The sequence below is a fragment of the Protopterus annectens genome, chromosome 7.part0 (genome assembly GCF_019279795.1).
Source record: "Protopterus annectens isolate FY-2018-M chromosome 7.part0, PAN1.0, whole genome shotgun sequence".
NCBI lineage: Eukaryota > Metazoa > Chordata > Ceratodontiformes > Protopteridae > Protopterus > Protopterus annectens.
Genome location: NC_056739.1, coordinates 1,629,782,558 through 1,629,806,545, shown reverse-complemented (window position 1 = coordinate 1,629,806,545; position 23,988 = coordinate 1,629,782,558). Strand labels below are relative to the sequence as shown.

The window sequence follows — 23,988 nt, the reverse complement described above, 5'->3', positions numbered from 1 at the left end:
ATTTGCAGTGTAGAGGTATACAAAGAATTCTTTTGTAAAAGGAATACACCTGTAAAACTGGCTTTTTATGAATAGATACGGTAACAGCTGAAAATAATGCGCCTCTTCTTGTGTATCATGAGGGTAGCATTTAGAGGGTCGAGTACATTTTTGAGGTGATAGGTGGTTAGTGGGAGCAGCAACATTAGATTTGAGTAAAAATGTAAATCTCAGGCTACACCCCTGGTAACAGGGAAAGGGAGTATGATGTAGGTGGGGAGAAAAAGGATTAAACAAAATGATAGGAAAGAGAGGTAGGTGATGGTTAAAGTGCACCATTAGCCTCTGCTTTACAAAGTAAAACTGAAAACAGTTACTAAATACTAACATACTGTAGCACTGTGCTCCTACTTAAGCAGTGTTTCTAAAACATATTTACACATTTATATGCAAGTCCACAACATATACTTTTGCTAGACTGAACTGACAATGGCAGATGTGGCTGTAGTCTACAAGGAGATATGGAGATGCAGATGGGTGTGGCTGACAGATGACTTTTTTTGTGTGTCTTTCGGCTTTTCCCAGTTAGGGGTCGCCACAGTGGAACTCCGATCCACTAATGATTGGTAGTTGATTTTTACGTGCCGAGTTACCAGCCCTGACACACAACCTTCAATGAAGGTACGCCCATTCATGCACATCTCCACGCAGAAGATGCTCTAGCTGAGAATTGAACCGGACACCATCTTACTGTGAGGTGACAACGCTACCGCAGCACCACTACCGCAGGTTCCTGTGGCTGACAGATGACATCTAAGGTTTATTAAAGGCAAATGAACATTCACACAGTTTAGTGACAGTAGGATAAATATGTGGAAAAGGTATATGACTGGGACCAGAAAAGTAGAAAAAAATCATAAGCATCACAATTGCTCATAGAATTAATTAAGCAAACCATGGTGAAAAACAGTGTTGAAGTCAGAGAATGCTGGGCAAAACAGACCGTAAAATGGCAATGGAGAATACAAAATCACATCAAAAGCCTACAAACCTCTAACAAAACTATATGTGAAACACAATGTCTAGTTCTGGAGAACATAAAAAGAAAAAAACCAGGTACTAGAAGGTGTTCACAGAATTTAAAAGCTTTTAAGGGAGTGAAAGGTCTGAATTATAAAGACAGATATTGAAAGTTACAAATGTACACATTAGAGGACAAGAGAGGAGGAGGACACACAATCTGGGCAAACAAAGTTAAAAGAACTAACTCAGAGACATAGGATAGAGAGTAAGAAGAAAAACAAAGCAGACAGAAAGGGTCACAGACTTAACATATTTACAGAAAGAGTTGTGGATGTATGAAATGTGCTATCATAATCACTGGTGGAATAAATATCAAGATAAGGGTTCAGGAACAGCGGAAAATATGTAAAAGGTGAAAAATATGGGTGCTGCCTCAGCAACATATAACACATAGGCCTAATTATGCCTCAGGTGATCTGGACTTGAATAGAAGCTCAGATGTTGGAAGAGCTGGCTGCGAAAGAATTGTTAATTATGGCTTGCCCATCACAGGAGTAAGGTTTTGGTGCTGTCCAAACACAAGAGGTCCATTGAGGGAAATAGCTAAAAGAGTATCATTCTTGTACTAGGAATATGGGGGGAGGGTACATAATCATTTGAAGAAGTATATACATTGCAGGTGGTGGTATGAATATACAAATGACTACATCTACCTTGTGACCTTTCCAGCCAAGTCTTGGGTGAGGGGAGATAGAAGCATTAAATGTATTCCTAACTCCTGCTTGTTGACTGCTATGATCCTCGCTCTTCTCTTGGCTCGTTCTTCTCTTATCCTAGGGCAGTGAGGGTTAATGGAATGTATAGTCTAATAGGGGAAGGGCTTGATGGTTGGGGTGCCTCCCCTAAAACAGAAACTATAAATATTAACAAACAAAACCAAAAGTAGCAGAACTGAAGGACCAAATTGGTAAACAACAAATACAGCAGCAACAAAACCCAAAGGATCCACCACGGCAGAGTATAAGTAAAATCTTTAATAACCAGGACAAGCACTTTCAAGTAATCCAACTCTTTCAAATCCAAGTACAAAACATTCAAAGGGGTGGTGAAAACCACACAACGTGGCTGGGCTAATACATGCCTTCGGGAGATAGCCCAGTACCTACCTATGAACCTATAAAAAATCACAAACCTATTTAAAAACCACATTCAACCAATAAAAATGCAATACAGCACACACCCTCTAGAGGGACCAATCAAATCAATTTTCAGGGTCTACGCCCTTTAAGAACAGGCTTCAATGGTAAAACACTATTAAGACAAGGCACTCTATCTGCTTGCAGATCTGCAATCCAGTTTACTTCAATCTGTTCTGTTTGGAGGGAAATATCACCCCCTCTCCTGGTTACAGCACATAACTGCAGGACCATTAAATTTAAAAGTATGTCCCAAATTCTTCTTAACATGCTGTGCCAGTGCATTATGCTCACCACTAGTCCTTAAAACTCTGCAATGTTGTAGGGCCCTCTCCTTCAACATTCTATTGGTTTTGCCAACATAAAATGAATCACTATCCTGGCACTTCGCTAAATAAACCAGGTTCCTGGTAGTACAGTTGGCAAATTCTTTCAGACAATACACACGCCCAGTAACAGGATGGTGAAATTTATTAGACCTGTCTATAAAGACACAGCCTTTACAACATCCACACGGAAATGTTCCTGTTTGTTGTATTCCCAAACCATACTGCCCAAAAGAACATCCCATAGAGTCTTTACAGATAAGTCTCTTTAGATTAGGTGGATTCCTGAACCCAAATACAGGAGCCGAACCTATAACCTCCTTAGTGCCATCACCTGACTGTAGAATCTTCCAATTTTCATGTATAATTCTCTTAATTTTGTTCACATCACTATTGTAACCAATAGTCAACCTTGGGCGCCCTCTATTATTCACAATATCCATACGACCTCTAGTCTGAGAGGCTAATTCAGGAGTAGGACTTCCAACTCCACCACCACCAAACCAAGGTCTTGCAGAGGTCTGCCTCCATACATGACGTTCCCTGTATGCCATCCTTATGGCTCCCTGTGAGTAACCACTTTCTTCACAGCATGATAGCAGAAACACAGTCTCTCTATCATTCTCATCATCTTGGGTGCACAGTCTGGAGGCACGCATAATTTGCCCTTTCATAACATTGTTAAAAACATGTTGGGGGTGCATACTCCCCCTCTCCAAGTAGGTTTTCTTCCAGCAATCTTTTCTATAAGTCCTGGTCTGCAGAAATCCTCGTGCATCCATAAATAGCTCCACGTCAAGGAAGGCTATTGAGGTGGTAGAATAGTTGACAGAAAAGGTCAAATAAGTAGTGCTCTGCTGTAGATAAGCCACAAAATCTTCCAACTGTTCTTCTGACCCCTTCCAAACAATAAAGATGTCACCAACAAACCTCATGTAGAAATAGATGAAATTTCTCCAGGTATTATGGGGACCAAGGATACAGCACTGCTTCCACTGCGCCAGCACCAAGTTGGCTTAAGTGTTGGCACATGCCGTCCCCATGGCTACACCCTATTTCTGCAAATAATACTTCATACCAAATGTAAACACACTGTTATGCAGAATAAGCTCAAGAAAACTGCATATCCATGCAGTCTCATCAGGACCACATGCATTCTTCCCAGTCAAAAAGTCATTAACTGCTTTAATCCCCACATTGTTGGGTATAACAGTAAATAAACTATTAACATCAAGTGTAACCAAGATCGAATGCCCAAGGGGCTGCTGATCAGACATTTGTGAGTATAAAGAAGTCAGAAAATGGAAGATGTCCATTAATACCGCCAGTGCAAACTCCAGTGCAGGTTTCATATGCCTCTCAACCCATACTGACATACACTCAGTCACCCAACCCCTGCCAGAGACTATCGGCCTCAGTGGTGGATCCATTCTATTTTTATGCACCTTTGGTAATCCTTTGATCATGGGTATAACAGGCTCCATTGTCTTCACAAAATTATATGTCTCCTCCATAATCACCCGTGACCTAAACAGCTCCTCAACTCCATCATTCACATTTATAATGATCTTTTTAACTTCACACGTTTTTACTTCCATGTAGGTATCTGGATCATTAAGCATACATCTCATCTTCTCTTCATATTTGGTACTCGCCATGATCATAACTGCACCCCCTTCATTTTATTTATTTATTTTATTTTACTTATTTTACATTTATTTACCAGGAAAGTCCGACTGGACACAGGTCCACAGGTCCATTTTCAGCGGAGGCCCGGGGGAGAAAAGCTCCACATTACAATACATTATATGAGAGTAAAAAGAAGTAGAACATGCATACATACGGCATATATATATATATATATATATATATATATATATATATATATATATATATATATATATATATATATATATACACACACACACACACACACACACACACACACACACACACACACACACACACACACACACACACACATCAGGACAACATGCTGGTGATTAACAAACATACATATAGCATATATACACACACAACAGGACATCATGCTAGTGATTAACATTTCTTACAGTAGACAATCAGAGGTACATTTTTTTTTTTCTTTTGCAGTTATAAGTTTTATAAGGTAAATGTATACGGGTTTGGAAGCTTTCAGGGGAGAAACTGTTTATACATAGCTGTACTCTGGCAAATTCTCTTGGTATGGATTAGCCTGGTGAGTGGCATGAGCATAGCCAGTTAGATAGTGGGTTTTCAGGAGTTTTTTTGAATTGATTAAAGGAGGTGGTAGAAGTTATTTGGCTTGGTAGTGTGTTCCAGGTTTTGGCAATGGTGTTGGCGAAGAGGGACTTACCAGCTTCGTTTTTATGCTTGATGACAGTTATGATGTTCTGGTTACTAGATCTTAAGGATCTAGAGGGAATGTGGGGCTGAATTAGGTGCTGAAGTGCTGGTTCATCTGCTGGTCTAATGATAATGTCATCCCTACTCAAGTTCTTCATGAGCTTTATATTCATCCTTGGTCAAATTATAAAAATCCCTCCTTTTCTGCTCATGAACAACTTTCACTATCTCACCTTCACAAGTCCTAATGAAGGTATCTACAACAGGATGCAGGGCAGGAACAAATACACTTGGCTTCCTAAGCCTCATTGTGTTGCTTACATCCTCCCCTCCAGTTCCTCACATACATTTCAACATAATACTGCTCCCAAACAGCCGTAAATCCTTCACCACCTCACTTAGTCTCAAGGGTTGTGCAGGAATGAATGTCAAGCCTTTATTTACCACAGTCAACTGTTCATTACTTAACTCAATACCAGAGATATTCACCACCAACGTATCCTTCAGACTTCTGTCTTCCTCCTCTTCCTGCTTTGACTGTCTATCCTCTCCCTTGACTGAAAGGCTTTCAGTCTGAATGGCACTGGCAACACTGGAAAACCTGAGCCAATACAGTACTGCTGTTTAGGTCTCGTCCCCAAATTCTCTCTGGAGGATAAAGGCTCTTGAAGGCTCCGTGTAGTAGGCAAACTGTCTACCAAAGCACCTGTTGTGGCAGAGCCCGTCACAGTACAATCCACTACTAAATCAGTGCTCTCTTTGATTAGAAGAACCCCTGTCAATCACTCCTTCCTCCACAGTCCTATGAATACCATCTGCTGAAGTCTTATTAGAATTAACAGAGATGGGACAATGTGCACTTGTGTTTATTCTTTCCTTTGGCCAGACAAATATGTTCCCTTTCATGAAATCACTATAGTCTCTCCTCAGCTTCTTCAATTTGATCTGTTTAAGCCTACTGTCATAGGCATTCAGGGAGCATAACAGCTCATCCATTTTATTTTCGCAAGATTCCTCTGCAAACTTCGATGCTATCCTCGTCTGTGTAGCTTCCACTTTTTGTGTCAATGAACTTACTTCAGGTTTGAAATAACTAATTAATAACTGCATATATTTAAAACTCATCTGCAGATTAATTTCTTGCCACTGCCAATAATTCTGGAAATGTATTCCTACACGTAGGCAAACATAGCACCCTGAGGCCGTGAGGCACTATCCTATGGTCCAGGCAAGCTTCTAAGTGATAGCACTGTCATTGCAGCTGCTTTAGCTTAAACAAGTCTCTAATTGAAAAAAACAAACCTTTTAGCTCTTCTTTATCAGCAGGTAAAGCAAGTTCCATGCAATCTTCACTTGTGAGATTTAACGAAATGAACAGATTAGTACCTTCTGCCAGCAACTGCTGGCCTCGTTCTCTGAACAACCATCCATAGGTGACTTCTGGCTGATAGCCAAGTTCAATTATAGCAGATGGAGTAGCAGTTAAAACATCAGCTATGGGTTCTACTCCCTGTAGAACCAGGAAACAAACAAACAAAACCAGAAGTAGCAGAACTGAAGGACCAAACTGGTAAACAACAAATACAGCAGCAACAAAACCCAAAGGATCCACTACGGCAGAGTATAAGTAAAATCTTTAATAACCAGGATAAGCGCTTTCGAGTAATCCAACTCTTTTTCAAATCCAAGTACAAAATATAAAAAAACACAAACCTATTTAAAAACCACATTCAACCAATAAAAATGCAATACAGCACACACCCTCTAGAGGGACCAATTAATTACATTTCCAGGGTCTACGCCCTCTAAGAACAGGCTTCAGTGGTAAAACTCTATTAAGCCCAGGCACTCTATCTGCCTGCAGATCTGCAATCCAGTTTACTTCAACCTGTTCTGTTTGGAGGGAAATATCACCCCATCTACTGTTAGAGCACATAACTGCAGGACCATAAGTTTAAAAGTATGCACCAAATTCTTCTTAACATGCTGTGCCAGTGCATTATGCTCACCACCAGTCCTTATATCTCTACAATGTTGTAGGACCCTCTGCTTCAACATTCTATTGGTTTGGACAACATAAAATGAATCACCATCCTGGCACTTTGCTAAATAAACCAGGTTCCTGGTAGTACAGTTGGCAAAACCTTTCAGACAATACACACTTTGAAATTTATTAGACCTGTCTATAAAGACACAGCCTTTACAATATCCACACGGAAATGTTCCTATTCGTTGTATAAGGACTGGTGGTAAGCATAATGCACTGGCACAGCATGTTAAGAATTTGGGACATACTTTCAAATTTATGGTCCTACAGTTATGTGCTCCAACCAGGAGAGGGGGTGATAATTCACACCAAACAGAACAGGTTGAAGTAAACTGGATTGCAGATCTGCAGGCAGATAGAGTGCCTGGGCTTAATAGTGTTTTACCACTGAAGCCTGTTTTTAGAGGGCGTAGACCCTGGAAATTGAATTGACTGGTCCCTCTAGAGGATGTGCGCTGTATTGCATTTTTATTCGTTGAATGTGGTTTTAAATAGGTTTGTGTTTTTTTATGTTTTGTACTTGGATTTGAAAAAGTGTTGGATTACTCATAAGCACTTATTCTGGTTATTAAAGATTTTACTTATACTCTGCTGTGGTGGATCCTTTGGGTTTTATTGCTGCTGATAAATAATAGAGTCACAAGTATGGAAAGATCAACTACAAATCGGCTATTTGCAACTTTGGGGTAGATTTAAAACACCACATGCCTATTTCCACTGGCAATCATGCCTGTAAAATGGCTTCTCCCTTCCTTTGAACAAACTCAAAATACTGCCCTTTCCTTCTAGTGAAAATCAGGAGTCCAGCAAAAAAGACACATTTAGTTTGGTCAGTGGCTTCGGTTTTTGCCTTTACGTTATCACAAAAATCAAAAAGTCACTGAAACAAAGTGCCACTGTATTCCCATATATGAGCTATAAAATTCTGCTGATCTTCACAAATGCTTATGCCACTAATTACTGAAGTTAAGACATCCACTCCTAAGGATCAGCAAGCCAGATCAGGGCTTGAGAATTAAACAATAATTATATACTTACCAAAATGATACAGCTGGTTAATCCTTGTCCATACAGTGTAATTCCTGGACTGGTCAATGCTGAAGCTTGTTGTGCTTTTCTTGGCAGCTTTCAAAATGTCCTGCAAGCCTGATCTCCTCACCTACTCCCAGAATGCACTGAACTGGGTCTCTAGATCAAGTTAGGCCAGTGTAATATACCAAAATGGAAACCATTATCTAAATCTAATATATACAACGGAAAAAACATGGTTTCTCTTTTTTCAAACTATACAAAAAAGAAGGTTTGATTAGTCAGCAAGAAAATATCTGTCCATCTTTGACTAACCTCCAGATTGAGGTACAGCTGACAATTTGGTAGGGGGCATGTAGGTGGGTGTATTACAGTGTATAAATAAGGATACACCAGATATATTTAAAGGCAAGTGCATAACTTCCGTTATGTGTGTTGATCCATTCTATATACTGTAATCTTTGGATAATGTCCCCAGCAGAACAGAATGTGTGGTGTCATGATAAAATATCTCATAAAATGGTGGCACCAAAATAATCCCTTGACCTAGAAATAGTATCCCATTTATAATGTCTGGCAAATATATATGTACAGAAGTCCGTGTCCATGCAGCACAAATGTCATCCACTGAAAGATTCTTGAAAATGGCTGTTGAAGTCACTTCAGATGTTGTGGAGTGAGCTTTTGGTTTGACTTGTAAATTTTTATGACTGGAAGTGCTGCAGAAGGAAATACAGTCAGATAACTACCTGGACAATATTACCTTTGTAATCCTCTTTCCCAATCTGTTAGGGGTAAAAGACAGATAACATATCACCCTGCCTTGTATGCTTGGAGCGATCTATGTAGAAGTGGAGATGTTTATGAACACCCAAGCAATGAACTTTGAATTCTCCTTTAATGGAATACTGTGGAAAGAGATCTGAGGCCACTTGGGCATGAAGGTTTCATCAGTTCTAAGTATCACTCATTCTTTAGGGAAAATGATGCAAGGTAGCTTGGAAAAAACAACATGTAACTTAGAAATCATCTTAGCTACAGTGATAGCCACTATTGAAGTCTTTCAGGAGAGAAAATTTAGGTTTGCATTGAATGCTCTCTTAAGCATGACCAAATTTTTTTTTCTAAAATGAAATCTGAAGTCTCAAGGAAGTGTGAGATTCTTGTATGGTGATTTGGACAGAAAGGACCTGGTAAAAAATACTTTAGATACATAATGAAAAGCCAAGATTAATGGCTAAGACCTTGACAATATGCCGAGATGGCAGCCAAGTAAACTTTTACTGTAGAAAGGCTAGATCCCTTATCAAATAAATCTGATAAGAACAGAAGTATTCAGGAAACTGGTGCAGTAGCTGGATCCAGTCCTTTTTGTCTTATCCTCAAAGTAAATTTGAGCCATTTATCTTTATATAGTTTTTTAAGTCAAAGGTTTATGCGATGCTAACAGCAACTGGAACATCCTTGGAGAATAATATGGGTCCCTGGCCTTCACTGGAAGTGGAGAAACTAAGCAGTTAGCCTGAGTTAGCAGATGTCTGGATGAGACTATGATAGGATCTCTGGATGAGGCTCTTGGAGGAGTGGTCTCCTTATCAAGTGAGGACATAGCAGCAGAAACCAAACCTGTCAGTGCCAAAAAGAGGCGATAAGAATGACCTTGGATCTGTAAAATCTGACTTTATGGATAAACTTCATTGTGAGGGGCAGTGGAATGTAGACATAGAAGAGATATGGGGTTTAAGGATGAACTAGAGTGTCGCTGGGAGTATGACCTCAAGAAATGATCAGGGAAAAGATGTTGCTGCATTTAGCACTGGAAGCTGAGGAGTCTGACCTCAAGAAAATATCAGGGAAAAGATATTGCTGCGTTTGGTATTGTTGGGTGAGGCAAACATATTACAGTAAGGTTTCTTTCAGCAATGAAAAAGCATCTGCACTGCAGACATGGTTAAGAGACCACTAGTGAAGCATCAGAAGGCATCTGCTCAACTTGCCCATTAAGAAACTGGACTTGGCCCAGGACATACATTGTAACTAGAAATCAAAGTAGGAAGACACGAAACAGGTGTTTGTGTGTGTGGGGGGGGGGGGTCAGTAAATAAGGAGAGAACAGGATTTTGGTTGCAGGCATTTAGGAGAATAACAATGACCATTCAGAATATTATAAAGTATTCAACTAAGCCAGCAAGGGAATGTAGAAAGGAGATTTTACCAATAGTGATGACTGGAAGTAGGGTATTCAAAATAGGCAACAGGGGTGCTGGAATTTACTGGAGAAAATTAGCAAATGAACCAAGGTACTGCAAGCAAATAACTATGGTGAGAAAGGTGAAAGAGTGGGATGAGAACAAGCGGAAGTTTGGATTGCAGGTTAGAAGACTGCCTTCCTAGCAGGGATTGACAACTGAATAAAGGAAAAGAGAAAGGGATAGGTGAGGGGGGTGCTAAGTGAAAGACCAGCTGTGATTGAGTTTTTAGTGGAGTCTAGAAAATAAGCTGTCATTAAAAAAGGGGTAATTAGAAGCACAAATAAAATATTACAAGATAACTATAAGAATTAATCATAAGAGGTTAAAAAGGACATTGAAAAGGCAATTTACAAAGGAACAGTGGGAGAATATCTGCATGATTTCAAAGAATGCAACAAAGACAATAAGGTTTAGGATTTTTCATGGAATTACGTGCACAGTTATTTTTATACCTCAAGGAGACTTCAGAGAGATTTTGTCCTCAGGCAGACAGCAATTGCTAGATGTGTAATATAAGTTCATAGGTAGGTACTAGGCTATCTGCCCGAAGGCATTTATAAGCCTAGCCAGAATGTGTTGGCTTTCACCGCCCCCTTAGATTACTTCCCTGTGCCTCTGTCCAGCAGAGCCATTGAAGTGATCCCCGGAGTAAACTTTCTGTTTCCTATCCACTCGTCAAGGTTTCTCTTGAATAGGGTTAGTGAGGAGCTCTGCCTAACGTAGATTGGAATCTTGTTCCAAAGCATGGGAAGTCTCTGATATAGGAATCTATCCTTCCAGCACGTCCTATTTATTGTTGTGGTAAGGTTTAGATCCCTAGAGTGTGTGGCTCGAGGGGATATGTTTTTCTTTTGGTGGAGCATGTCCATCAATTCTGGGTTGGACATGGCCTTGTATGTCAGGCAGAGATCACCTCTGAGTAGGCGGTATGCAACTGAGTACAACTGGAGTTTCTTCAGTTGAGCTACATAGTGCATCTGTTTGAGGCCAGTGATCCTCTTGGTGAGGTACTTCTGTGGTCTTTCCAGCTGTTGCAGGTGTCTTGTAAGGTACATCCCAAATGAGGTGTTGTACTCTATGATGAGTCTGATGAGTGATGAGTAGAGGGGCACAATGACCTCTTTTGATCTGGATGTGAACCCTTTTGTGATTAGGTGGGCCACATAGAAGGATTTTCTAACCACTCTGGCAATGTGATTATCAAAGGAGACATTACTATCTACTTGGGTCCCCAGATCCCTTATTACGTCTTCCGTATTTAGGGGTCTACTGCCTATGTGGTAGTTTGTGGATGCTTTGTTTTTTCCAAAGGGGATGATTATGCACTTTTTGGCATTTAGCTTGAGGCCATGATTGCGAGATCAGGTATCTCTGTGAGACCCTTTTGGAGGATGTCTGTGTCAGCCACAGAGTCAATTATAGCCCCTAGTTTGCAGTAGTCTGCGGACTTGGTCAGACATAGTCCTCCTGTGCTCGCCTGTACCTCTGAGAAGTATATGCTGAACAGGAGGGGCCCTAGGACTGAGCCCTGGGGAACGCCATTTGTAACCGGTTTAGAGTCGAACCTAGTTCCCGCAACTCTCAACATGTGGGTTCTGTCCATGAGCAAGTTGGCAACCCAACTTGTGACATAGGGGTTTATGTTCAGGCTGGTGAGCTTGTCTATAATACCAGAATGGAGAATGGTGTCGAAGGCCTTTGTGAGGACTAGGTAGGCTGTGTGTACCACCTTTCCCTTGTCTATAGCTTTGGTAACTGTCTCAAAGAAGTCCACCAGGTTTAGGAGGCATGATCTGCCCTTAACAAAGCTGAACTGGGTAGGGTTCAGTATATGGAGGTTCCTAATGACTCTGTTAATGAGTTCCATGATGATGTGCTCCATAGCCTTGCAGACCAAGCTAGTCAGGCTTATAGGGCAATAGTTCCCAGGGTCTGTTGTGGCTCCATCTTTGTGGAGAGGAATAACTATTGCTGTGCACCACTCTATGGGTACGTAGCCTGTGGAGAGGCTGAGTTTGAACAGCGTGTTTAGGTGAGGGGTTAGTTCATCTTTGAGCTCGTGTAGGACGCAGCCTGGGACACCGTCCGGTCTTACTGATGCTGTGTTTTTGGCTTTGGAGAGGGCTGTTTTAACCTCGGTGTCTGTGATTTCAGGGGCTCTACATTCTTCTGGTATGGTTATGGGCTCTTTTGGGGGTGAAGTTTGCACTGAACCTGTCTGCCAGGATGTTGGCGATATTGGTCGGTTCAGTGTATTTTGTGCCATTCTGCACTAACCCCGAGCAGATCTGAGCATTGCCACTTAGATTCTTGACATAGCTAAAGAATGCCTTGTGGTTATCTTTGGAGTCCTTGGCAATTTTTCTTTCAGAGCTCGCCTTGGATGATTTTATGAGGAATCGTAGTTTCTTGCTGATACTGATCAGAGATGTCTTCCCTTCTTGGGATTTTACTCTTTTCTGTACTAGTTTCCACCTTCTATTGCATAGCTTGTTTATGGCAGGGGTCCACCAGACTGTTTTCCTCTTCTTGGAGGAGTGAGTCTTGGTTTTGCTTGGGATAGCACGATCCATGCATTCTTGTAGGTGCCCGTAGAATGCATTAGTAAAGGATTTTGCAGCTTGGACAGCATTATCCTTTAGCATGGGGGCTTTGAAACTTTCCACCTCGGTCTTATGTAATGTGAAGTTTGCTTTTGAAAAATTTTTCATGGTGGTTTCCTTGTCTGGGGGCGGAATGTGGATATCCAATGTGATTTGTTTATGGTCAGCTATAACAAGCGAGAGGTTGACCTCCGGTGTGTAACACTGGTCGCCCATGCTGGTGATGACCAGGTCCAATATGTTGTCACCTCTGGTGGGAGTGCTGACCAGTAGATCCAGGGCGTTTGAGTTTATAAATTCTAGGAAATGTTGGGCAAGGGAGTTAGTACTTGAGTAGTTCTCCCAGTTACAGTTTGGGTAATTGAAATCACCCAATATTAGGGTGTTTGATAGGACCTTTATGTTTCCCAGTGTTTCCAGAAATGCAGAATGGGGGTCCTGGGACATGATGGGTGATCTGTAGCAAGCTACAATTTGATTTTCAGTTTTGCCCACTGTTTAGTTGCACGTGGATGATCTCTGAAGCATCGTGCTGTGCCACTAACCAGGAGGTGTGGATATCCTTGATGAATATGGATACGCCCCCGCCTTTTGTATTTCGGTCTGGGTTCTTTGGCCGAAATGCATGGTATGAGTTGTAGCCTGGTAATGCTGGGGTGCTCTCTGGAGCCTTAAACCAGGTTTCTGATACTGCACATATATTGATTTTCTCCATACTGAATAGTGCCTCGAGTGCATGCATATTGAGGTTTAGACTTTTGGCATTGAGTAGCATTATCCTCAGTTTTTTGTTACTTGTGCTATTTATGGTGGTGGGTTTGTCTTTTCAGCCTTGCCTAAAAAAGGCACTATGGGGGTGGCAAGAGCCTTGGCCAGTATTCGAAAGCCTAAGGGTGACAGGTGCGAGCCATCTCTAGCGAAGCAGCATGGCTTGTCGAGCATGTCATCCCAGGCGGACAGACAGTGGACCCCCTTTGAATGACACCAGTAACGTAGCCAATTGTTGAACCTGATAATTTTTTCTTTATACCGTGTTATCATTCTTGGTGAGATCAGGATGCTACTCAGGGTCAGGGTCATATCGGCCTGGGCTATGTGATCAGAGAGCTCTTCCATGTCTCTTTTCATGTAGTCCAGGAAGGTAAGGCTCAGGTCATTCACACCAACATGGACAATGACAGAGTCATATTTGTACTTGTTCTGGAGTGATCTGAGTGCTTGTGTTATGTGGCGGATCCTGGCACCCAACAGTCAGCTAACCGTAACCTTCTCCTTATTCAGCCTAGTGAGTGGGACATCTGTGTGCCTGACTATAGAGTCACCTATTACTAGTATGTTGGGTATGTTATTTTGCCTTAGGGGCTGTGATTGCTAGGACTTTTTCCGTTAGTATAAAACACTGTCTCGCTATGTTAAAAGAGTTTAACATAGCGACACAGGTTTAAAAAAAGCAACGCAGATCTCCGTTGCTTTTTTTAAAGCTGTCTCGCTATGTTAAACTCCTTTAACATAGCGACACAGTGTGTAAAAAGCAATGGAGATCTTGCGATCTCCGTTGCTTTTTTTTTAAACCTGTCTCGCTATGTTAAATGAGTTTAGAAAGAAGCTATAAACTATTGAAACAAAACAAAAGTGTCCGAACAAGCCAGGAATTCAAATGATTGTAACGCACTTTATTTAACCAAATAACAGCGTTTTCGCTCCCGTTAGTACAGAAGCTTCATCAGCAATAACAGGGCGCCAACCCACATAATTTAAAAACTACTAAGTGACGTATAATTGATGTCACTTCCAATTAAGTAATTCAAAACATATTTAAAACAACATATCTTGATAAAATGTGCATGTTTAAATTGTAGGTAATAAATTTATTACCTACAATTTATTACCTACACTAGTAATTTAACTAGGTAGTAGTTTGTATTTGTTTACTTGTTTTTATGCTCTGTGCTATATTTATTTTACATATTTTTACATATGTTTTAAACATACACATTTTATCAAGATATGTTGGTTTAAATGTGTTTTGAATTACTTAATTGGAAGTGACATCAATTATACGTCACTTAGTAGTTTTTAAATTATGTGGGTTGGCGCCCTGTTATTGCTGATGAAGCTTCTGTACTAACGGGAGCGAAAACGCTGTTATTTGGTTAAATAAAGTGCGTTACAATCATTTGAATTCCTGGCTTGTTTGGACACTTTTGTTTTGTTTCAAATGTTAAATGAGTTTAACATAGCGAGACAGCTTTAAAATAAGCAACGGAGATCCCCGTTGCTTATTTTAAAGCTGTCTCGCTATGTTAAACCCATTTAACATAGCGAGACAGTAAAAAGCAACGGAGATCTTGCGTTCTCCGTTGCTTTTGCCCACAGCTCTGATGTACTGCGTAGGCATGCACAGTACATCAGAACTGCCGCGGAACACCAGACAGCTGCGGAAGGGCAGCAAAGAGGCATTATACAATGCCATTATTTAAGAAAAGTAATTATTTCTTTTCTTAAATAATGTCATTATATATAATAACAATAACCACTGGGTGTGGGTAATGCTGGATTTACCCACGGTTGTCTCTGTTTGGTCCCTCGGGCTTCGCCCTCGGGACCAAACCACGCCAACCGTGGGTAAATCCAGCATTACCCACACCCAGGCGTGGGTTATTGCTATAATACTGAATTTTCTAATTTTTCTAATTTCAAGATCGAGAGGAAGGAAGCATAGGATAGGAATGTAAGGGAGAGTAGCTTAAGAGAGTGTGGGGAATCACAAAAATGAAAAAGTAATGTTTAGCTTCAACTGACATATGACTGCAAGAAAATGTAAGAAACTGCATTAAAAATAGAAATAAATGGAAAACAGTGACTTATCTGTCACAAAGCTGACAAGAAAATTATTTCTGATGCTGAACCTACTCAAGTTGTACAAGATACATGCATAGCTGTAGAAGTGGCAATGAGATCGGGACACTCGAAGCACTGCATTCAGCTGGTACAGGAGCAGCATGAGCTTGTAGGAAGACTGTGAAAGATGCTGGGAAAAGAAGAAAAGGTGCATGTGATGACCAGTCCATGGATTACATTATATGGACTGGATCAAAGTAGAATCAATTGTTCTTCAACATGGAAAAAAAAGACTTTTCACTCACCTGTACAAAAGCAAAAATGTACAAGCCCCATTGTGGAAACAGAACCACAGACACCACAGTCAGGATACTTCTGACTGTTGCAGATACACTTTCAGCAATCACCTGCAATGAAAACAGACAATGGTTATGCATTGCTGCTAAACAGTATTTCAGCTTTATTTTCTCTCAAAAAAAGCCATCTACATGTCACACATAATGCATAACAGGTTGATAAAAGAGAAAAAAAATGATTAGCAAATTAGTTCCCATCCTAAAACATCAGTAATATTAAACATTGCATGAAGATGTATGGGGTCAAACTCAAAACCTGGTAGTTGCAAACAGATTTCAGCAGACTTTTATACCAGTTTAAGCCTCAGCTGTGATACAGTAGCAAAAAAAAAAAAAATTCTCATCTTAAGTATTTAATTCTAGAGTAGTACTCTTGAAGATTTGCTTGAAATTGTAACTGAAGATCACCTGGTAAATATTTCTTTAAAAGACGTGTTTCTCTTTTTTAACGGTCACACTTGTTTACATTCACCTCACGCAATTTCATTCTACACTGCATTCATTGTGGTTCTGTATGTTTATTTATAAGTAATGTTGTTTCAAGGTACTGTACATCCTTTTGCTCTTTTGTTATTGCTGTATGGCCTGTGTAGTGGCAGAAAAGGATCCTGTACCAGCCCAGCAAGCTGGTTAACAAGCAAACAAACAAATAAATAAAAGATCAATGTATGGATTATTTTCTTGAATCTCTTATCTTCTGGTAGTTATAATTATATTCTGGATCACCATATCCCTGATATTAAGAGTGATTTTCTTACATATTTTGGCAACAAGTTATTAATGAATTTTCAACGTTGTTGCCATATAACATTAAGAAAGTTTATGATAAGTTGTTTTTGTATTATAACAAGGTATTATTAAACATAAAGTACAGTTGTGCAAGTTCTACTTACCTGTAACAGTAGATGTTCATCGAACACACTGCCTTAACTGGCATTTGCATAGTAGTGTCCTGCTATACTTCCTCTGGCAGTCTACTAAAGCTAGGAGTCCCTCCCACTGTGTGTCTGTGGAACTGATGAACCAATCATCTAGCAGTACAGCAGGAAGAGAAGAAGAAAGGCCGAGTGGTACAGTAGTTAAGGTGTATGCCTTTCAACCCCTAGGTGCATGGTTTGATTCTCACCATGAGAAAGAGCTTTACAGATTGAAGATGTATATTTTTGGGTAGGAGGATGGCATAATGGTTAAGGTGTTTACCTTACAAACAAAAGGTGCAGGGTTTGATTCTCACATGGGGTAACTGGCTAGGTTTAAAGTGGTCCACAAGGACAGTTAGCCTAGTAGTAATCTATGAACCTACGAACCTAAAACAAAAGCTTTGGAAACATGTACTGTTCCAAAATAAAACACACACATATGAGGAAAACAATAAAATCTGCTGAACATAACTTAACAACTCTAACATTAAAATATGAACATCCAAATAAGGTGACATTGAGTGAGTACTGACAATAAGGCAGCATGTTCTATGAACATCTCCTGTTGAAGGTAAGAAGGGCTTACACAACTGCACTATTTTCAACAAACATACTGCCTTACTAGGATATGGGTTGAATCCTAAAGCTTAACCAACCTGGCAGGAGGAAGGATAATGGTATAGTAGCCTCTGCAGAATGGTCCTAGTGAAGCCTGTTCTGGATTTAGAAAAGGCATTCAGCTTGAGGGAGTGACTCCTCATGAATTATGAACTCAGATTATTATCTGGCTGAGGGAAACAGACAGTTGTCTAACCCTCAGTATTACATGCATATTTCCATCAACCCCACAGATAACTTCAAAAGGGATATTGACCAATGGGCGGCGGAAGAGGGGATTATTAAGGATTCTGTTGTGCAACATATTATGGTCAGTGATCCCAGGAAGCAGTATCTTTATCTATTACCCAAGATACACAAAAGTTTGGACAAGCACCCAGACAGACCGATAGTTTCAGGAATTGGTTCACTTACAGAACCTCTGTCTGCTTTTCTGACTCAATATCTGAAGCCCTTATTAAAATTTATAAGAGCCAGGATACAGGATACCACACAATTTTTAAAAATGGTTGCTGATACACAATTAGAACCCACATGGCTTCTTTGTACGTTGGATGTTAAGGCGTTATACACCAACGTACCTCATTGGGCTGGCCTGCAGGCATTGGAATACTGGTTGTAGAGGGCCAGCTTGTACCCGACAGGTTTTAAAACATTGCTGATCTGTATGGCCGAACATGTTCTAACAAAAAATCTTTTCTATTTCCAAGGGGATTGCTATTGGCAAATACAAGGTACCATGATGGAATTCAGCTGGTGTTTTGGCAATTTGCACCTGCTGTACTTGCGAGCATCTGTTGGAGTTTCCTGGGGTGGGAAACATATCAACACTGGGAACAGATTCTGCACCCCTGACTTCCCTTGTACCTAAAGAGTTTGGTTCCTCCATACCTGAACCAGCAATGGTACAGCACTGGAGGACGTATCTGACCCTTGTGTCAGGCACAGTTGTGGTGTTAACACCATATCAGGGGACCTGGAGGCAAAAGAAGGTGACTGATCCAATAACCTGGTCAAAGGTACTGCAGAGCCACATGCCATGCATTGAAGCATACTTTTTGATTTATTTCTATGCTTTTAAGGTGTACAAGGGCTAGACGTTTGGGAGGGAGGGTTACCGTGTCTGAGTCCATCAAGTCAGGGGACAACAAAAATAGCCAGATCAATATCAAATACTGGCTGCACAATCAGCCCAGTAAAAATGGACAAAACTCACTATTTTCGATCTAAATAGCAATCTGAAGTCTATTTTTGTAGGGATACCATTCTGAATACTGTAGTTTCAGTAGCACAGTTCAAAGCACAAAATGCATGTTACAAAAGTCCACCAATTTTAGTAAACAATGACTAGTTTTAGCCCCAAATAATCAGAAACAGCATAAAGCAGCAAGAGACACGGCAGAAGTATAAACTTATTAACAATTCTTGTCAGAAATATTTAACATATAAAATGGTGCCAAAATAATGATTCACATGAAAAATTGTTTAACATGCTCTAAACCTACTCAACCACTTCAGATAATCATAAACCCAAAGAAGAATGTAAAAACAGCAAGTTTTCTTGTCAAAATTTTCAAATGAAGCTTTTAATCAATGTACATACGAGACATGATTAACTTGCAACTCTGGAAGCACAAGACAATGAGAGGAATTGTACTAAAATGGCCTTTATAAAGAAACTCAAACATTTGCCAGTGCTGTAAAACACATTACAAGGGTTAAAACCCCGCAAAAAACAATAATTAGTTTAAAATAAACAGTATAAATATTATACTGCAGGTAAAGTAAAATCCCAAGTACATATAATTTTCCAATAAGAAAAAACAAGCAAATCAGCAAAATACACTATTCAAGCACTGACAGAAAAAGGCAGAGGAAGAAATAAAACCCAAAAGGGTTTCTCATCTGAGTTCAGCCACTGAAGAGATCCAGAGTAAGGAGCAGTCTACTAAGATAACCTTCTCTTACTATGGCACTGGAAAACTGAAAGGATTCTAACTCTGGGTGTGAAGGCAGTTCTTTACTGCCAGATGACTGGTCCATCACACTCGCAGACAGTCAATGGGAGGGACTCTGAGTTTGGTAGACTGCCAGTGGAAGGGCAGTGTGTTTGTTGAGCATTTTAAGTAAACAGGCATGCCAGGCACTGTATGAGCTAGGTAAAACAGAGAAATTATAATAAAACCATCTGTCAAGGGCAATACAGCAGTTCTTCAGACATGTTACCAAATATTTAAACATGTGTATGGCGCATCTACACAGTAAAGATACATATATAAAATAACAACAAAACAGGAATATAGTACAACATTTGAGAAAATGAATAGGGTAATTGATATGAATGTCATGCTGTGTTTTCTAACTTTACTAAAATCTAAATATTTCATTGTACAACATTCATGTGTGTCCACTTTTAATTCTACCAAAGCTACATAAAGAGAGTAGAAATCTACCTGAAGACCTACTACAGCTGGATACTCTGGCTACCTAAAAACTGAGGGGGGCAAGACAGTTAAAGTATGTGGGCAGGCCATCCTGTCTATTTAAGGACTGAAAGTATCTTTTACAGAAATTGATAGATTAGAGTAGTAAAGCAATGTATATTTTGTGACTTTTGATGTAGTAGGCCTCTATACATCTATAAAACATAATCATGAGGCAACATTTAGATATGATATAACTATAAATTACATTATACAGACTCTGGAATTTTGTCTCAGCAATACTTTTTATTTTCTAGCAATATTTTTTGTGTTCTATGAGGGCATGTTTTCCCCCCTCCTCAGCCAACTTACTAATGGTATTGTTTCAGGAACAATAAGTTTAAACATGGTACAAGTTTGTTACAAGTTCCACTGTATTACTTATATGATATGACACAGCTGTTGATTTTATGTTGGATATTTACAATGCATTTGATTTAAAATGTATAAATGACGTTCCCCTACTAAAATTAATTATTTGGCTCCAATATAATTTCATCATAATAAAACAGATTCAAAATTAAAGAGTGGCTTTGCCTTGAAGTTCAAGTGATCACCCTGAGCATATTATAGATGTCATGCATTCCTTGAAGTATGGAGAATGACCTCTGGAGGCTATGAATTTGACTCCCAACAGCAGAGTGTACTGCCTTTCTGATTACTTTTGACTAGTTTCTCTTTCAGCTTCAGTTCAAACAGGGGGGACCCGTCGAAGGGGGCATTGCCAAAAAGCACCTTGAAGTTTTCTGCAAAACTGTAATGTCTAAGCAAGGAATAGGGTCGCACAGTGACGCCTGCCTTAGCTGCCTTTGCTGCTGCTTTGTGTTAGAGCAGCATGGATAGAATGAAAATATTCAACATTGTCACTAGCTGTCCATGAGTATCAGGAGTATACAGTCTTCTCAGTGATTCCAGTATCTTTTTGGCTAAGTCCCACTGATAGCGATTCATATGAGTCATTAAATGATATCCCTGATGGCAAAAGTGCTTGATGCAAAGGCATGCTTCCCCATTCTATTCATAGTTCTCAAATCTCTAATGGGTGGACAAACTGCTGGACTCTCATTAGAAGGCTCTCTCTAAGTAGCTGAGATTATCTCCATCGAATCTGCAAAGGATCACTTAGTCTAGAAGGGTCTGTCCTTAGGAAGACAAATGGTCTTGTCAGGCTTTATTAGAATGGGCACAGCCACAATGGGTTCTTGCACATTTGTTCCTTGAACCAGACCTATTATGCAACATGGGGGGTACTATTCAAGATGTAGATAGGGCAATCTAAAAGGCTCCATCAGAATTTGCTCATCGGGGAAAGGGATAATGGGCCAATCTCCCCTATGGCTCATCAATTCTAATATTTCTCCAAATTTGGGGACTTCAGGAGGGGACTATGGAAATCCAACTCCCTCATCAAGATATGAAATGGATGTGAGAGACTGCCACAGAGTTGATGTGCCTCAATTTACACATCCTCTTTCTTGGCAAATCCAGAAAAGAGTTATCTGAATTACCAGAGGAAGGGTCTAACCAGGTGGGTTACAGTCTTCTGAGAGCTTTCTGAAATCTGTCTCTGCGGAAAATGATCAGTTTTGGAAATTTCAGACTGTTGGGTACCATAGGGTGGAGCCTCTGATATGTTTGACATAATGGTCAAAGCAGTTATTCTTTCCATGAATTTGAATGTCAACATCATGCCTGTCAGCATCAACAAAATCGGAATCAGACATGATGACAATGTAGGAGGAAATGGCATGAATGGTACAACACAGTGTCATGCAATGCTGACTGCTATCAAAGCAGGTTTTGAAACTGGGTTTGGCAAGTAAGTCAAAAGCCAAAGACTCAGATATGGAGAATGGTCCTGACGGAACCAATAGACACCATGTCTTCACTTCTGTCTTCTAGGTGCCTTGCCTAGCCACATTCAGAATTGAGGGAACATGGGGGCAAGAGTCCTCAAACCAAGGATGTCAGTAACAAAGGATCCAGTCTTGTCAGTGGAAATGCAGACAGTACCAAAAAGACTCTTGGCTTTAATACTCCCGACGCCAAGGATATCTCCAACTGAAACACCCTCATGAGGTTGTGAAGGAACCGCACATCTTTCATCTGGTCGGTCTCTACCTTGGGCTGAGAAAAAGCTTGAACCACCTAAACCTGTTGGGTCTCCAACTTGGGAGTCTTGGGAAAGGAAGCCTTATTCTTGGGTGCTGCATGAGCCTTCTTCTTCCTCCTCTCTCTCTCTCTCTCTCTCTCTCTCTCTCTCCTTCTCTTTGTTATGTTGCTACAAGCACATACCTTTGTCTGAATGTTGCAAACATTTTAAAATAAGTTTGTTTCTCCTTTCCTAGAGGGCACAATGACCAAAGACCTCACTAACCTCGCCTTAAATACTCCAGAACCAGACACATAACAGAGCTCACAGGTGTCCTGGGGTGGAATTTTCTGGCCACAATGTCTGCACTTGCTGAAGTGGCAAAAGAAATCCTCTATCCACCAGTAACACTATAACATACAAGTAATCACAAGCCCCTGCAGAATGGTCTTAGAAAAGGAATCTAATTTGTAGTGCTTTGAAAAAGTATGTACAGAGGAACATATTGCTGCCTATAGAATATTTCTATGTCCTCCTCTTCCCAGAAAGACACAGAAAAAAACAAAGCACTTGTAAAATAGGATCTAACCCCACCTGAAAGTGGCTTGTTATGGTGAATATAAAAAAAGATAATAACATGAGCCAGTCACCTGGAAATAGTGTTTTGACACTAGTTGTTCTTTCTTCTTACCTTCATAGGAGACAACAACTCGTCAGCCTTCCTGAAGGGTCATGTCTTGTCTAGACAGTATCTGAGCTGCCTGTGTACATCTAGTCAGAGTAGAATCCTATCTCCTTTAGACTTGGAGTCAGGAAAGAAGACAGGAAGATGAATGGCTTACCTTAAAGTAATCTCCAAGACAACTTCATGCATAAAAGAAAGGTTAGCTCTCAAAGAAACCCCACCCTTGTTAAAAATAAGGAAGGATTGACTCATCTTTGAGCATACCAATCAAACAATTAGATTTATAATTGCAGATCTCTGGTTAACAACCACCACTACTCTATACCCTCTCCATGAATTACGCTCAAATGACTAATGTGAACTGTAATCCTACATTCACATTCCTAGCAAACCTCCTAAACTCTGTGTAATTTGCTCCATGTAAACTGCACTTTTGCTTCTGTAACCTCTGCACTTTTATATTATGTCTTTATATGTGATTTAAGGTTGACCTTCGAGGATAAAAATATTTCAAAGCTGTAACTATTAGTCATGATGTACTTCAGCAACCTCTTTATTTACATATGAGTTTTATACATCTGTCCTAATGCTAACTTAACGCATGACGCATATATTCAAATTTGTAACTATTATTTCATTGTGGAGGTTTTCTCCCTGCTCCTCCACTGAAAATAGGTTATGCGCCCAGATGGACTTTCCTGCTACACAAATGTAAAAAATAAATACATAGACAAACAAACATCAGTGCTTTTAATTCAGATACTCTCCTAGTAGATGTCAGAGCAATAGGTAAAACAATCTTCCTTGTTAAGAACCTCAATTTAGCTAGATAAGCTGGTCCATATGGAGAAAAAGTAAGCTTTTCATGCACAAAATTCAATTCCCATGGAAAACTCACCTGTTTATTAGGTGGAAAGATAAGCAACACCCCTTTCAAAACCTGTTTAACTTTAGAGTATGGTTGGAAAGGGAAGGAACAAAGGGCATACAAGCAGAAATGGCTAACAAATGCACTTTGATGGTCGACTAAGACAGACCAGAAAGTAAAAAAAAAAAAAAAAAAAAATCAAGAACCAAGGACAACCAGGCCTGAAGAGGGTCCTGGTTCCTGTATTGGCACCAACTCAAAAGCCTTTTTCCATTGTACATATATGATTTCCTAAAGCATTTTCCCCATTTCTTTAATACCTGC

General features: G+C 40.1%; 1 protein-coding gene across 1 annotated transcript in view; it reads right to left on the bottom strand.

Annotated features, from left to right (window-relative positions):
* RFT1 (RFT1 homolog) overlaps window positions 1-23,988 on the bottom strand; it is an 871,244-nt gene that overhangs the window by 607,699 nt on the left and 239,557 nt on the right. Inside the window, exon 5 of the mRNA XM_044078176.1 lies at window positions 15,948-16,049. Coding sequence (XP_043934111.1) covers window positions 15,948-16,049 — 102 coding nt within the window. The remainder of the gene's footprint in view (window positions 1-15,947; window positions 16,050-23,988) is intronic.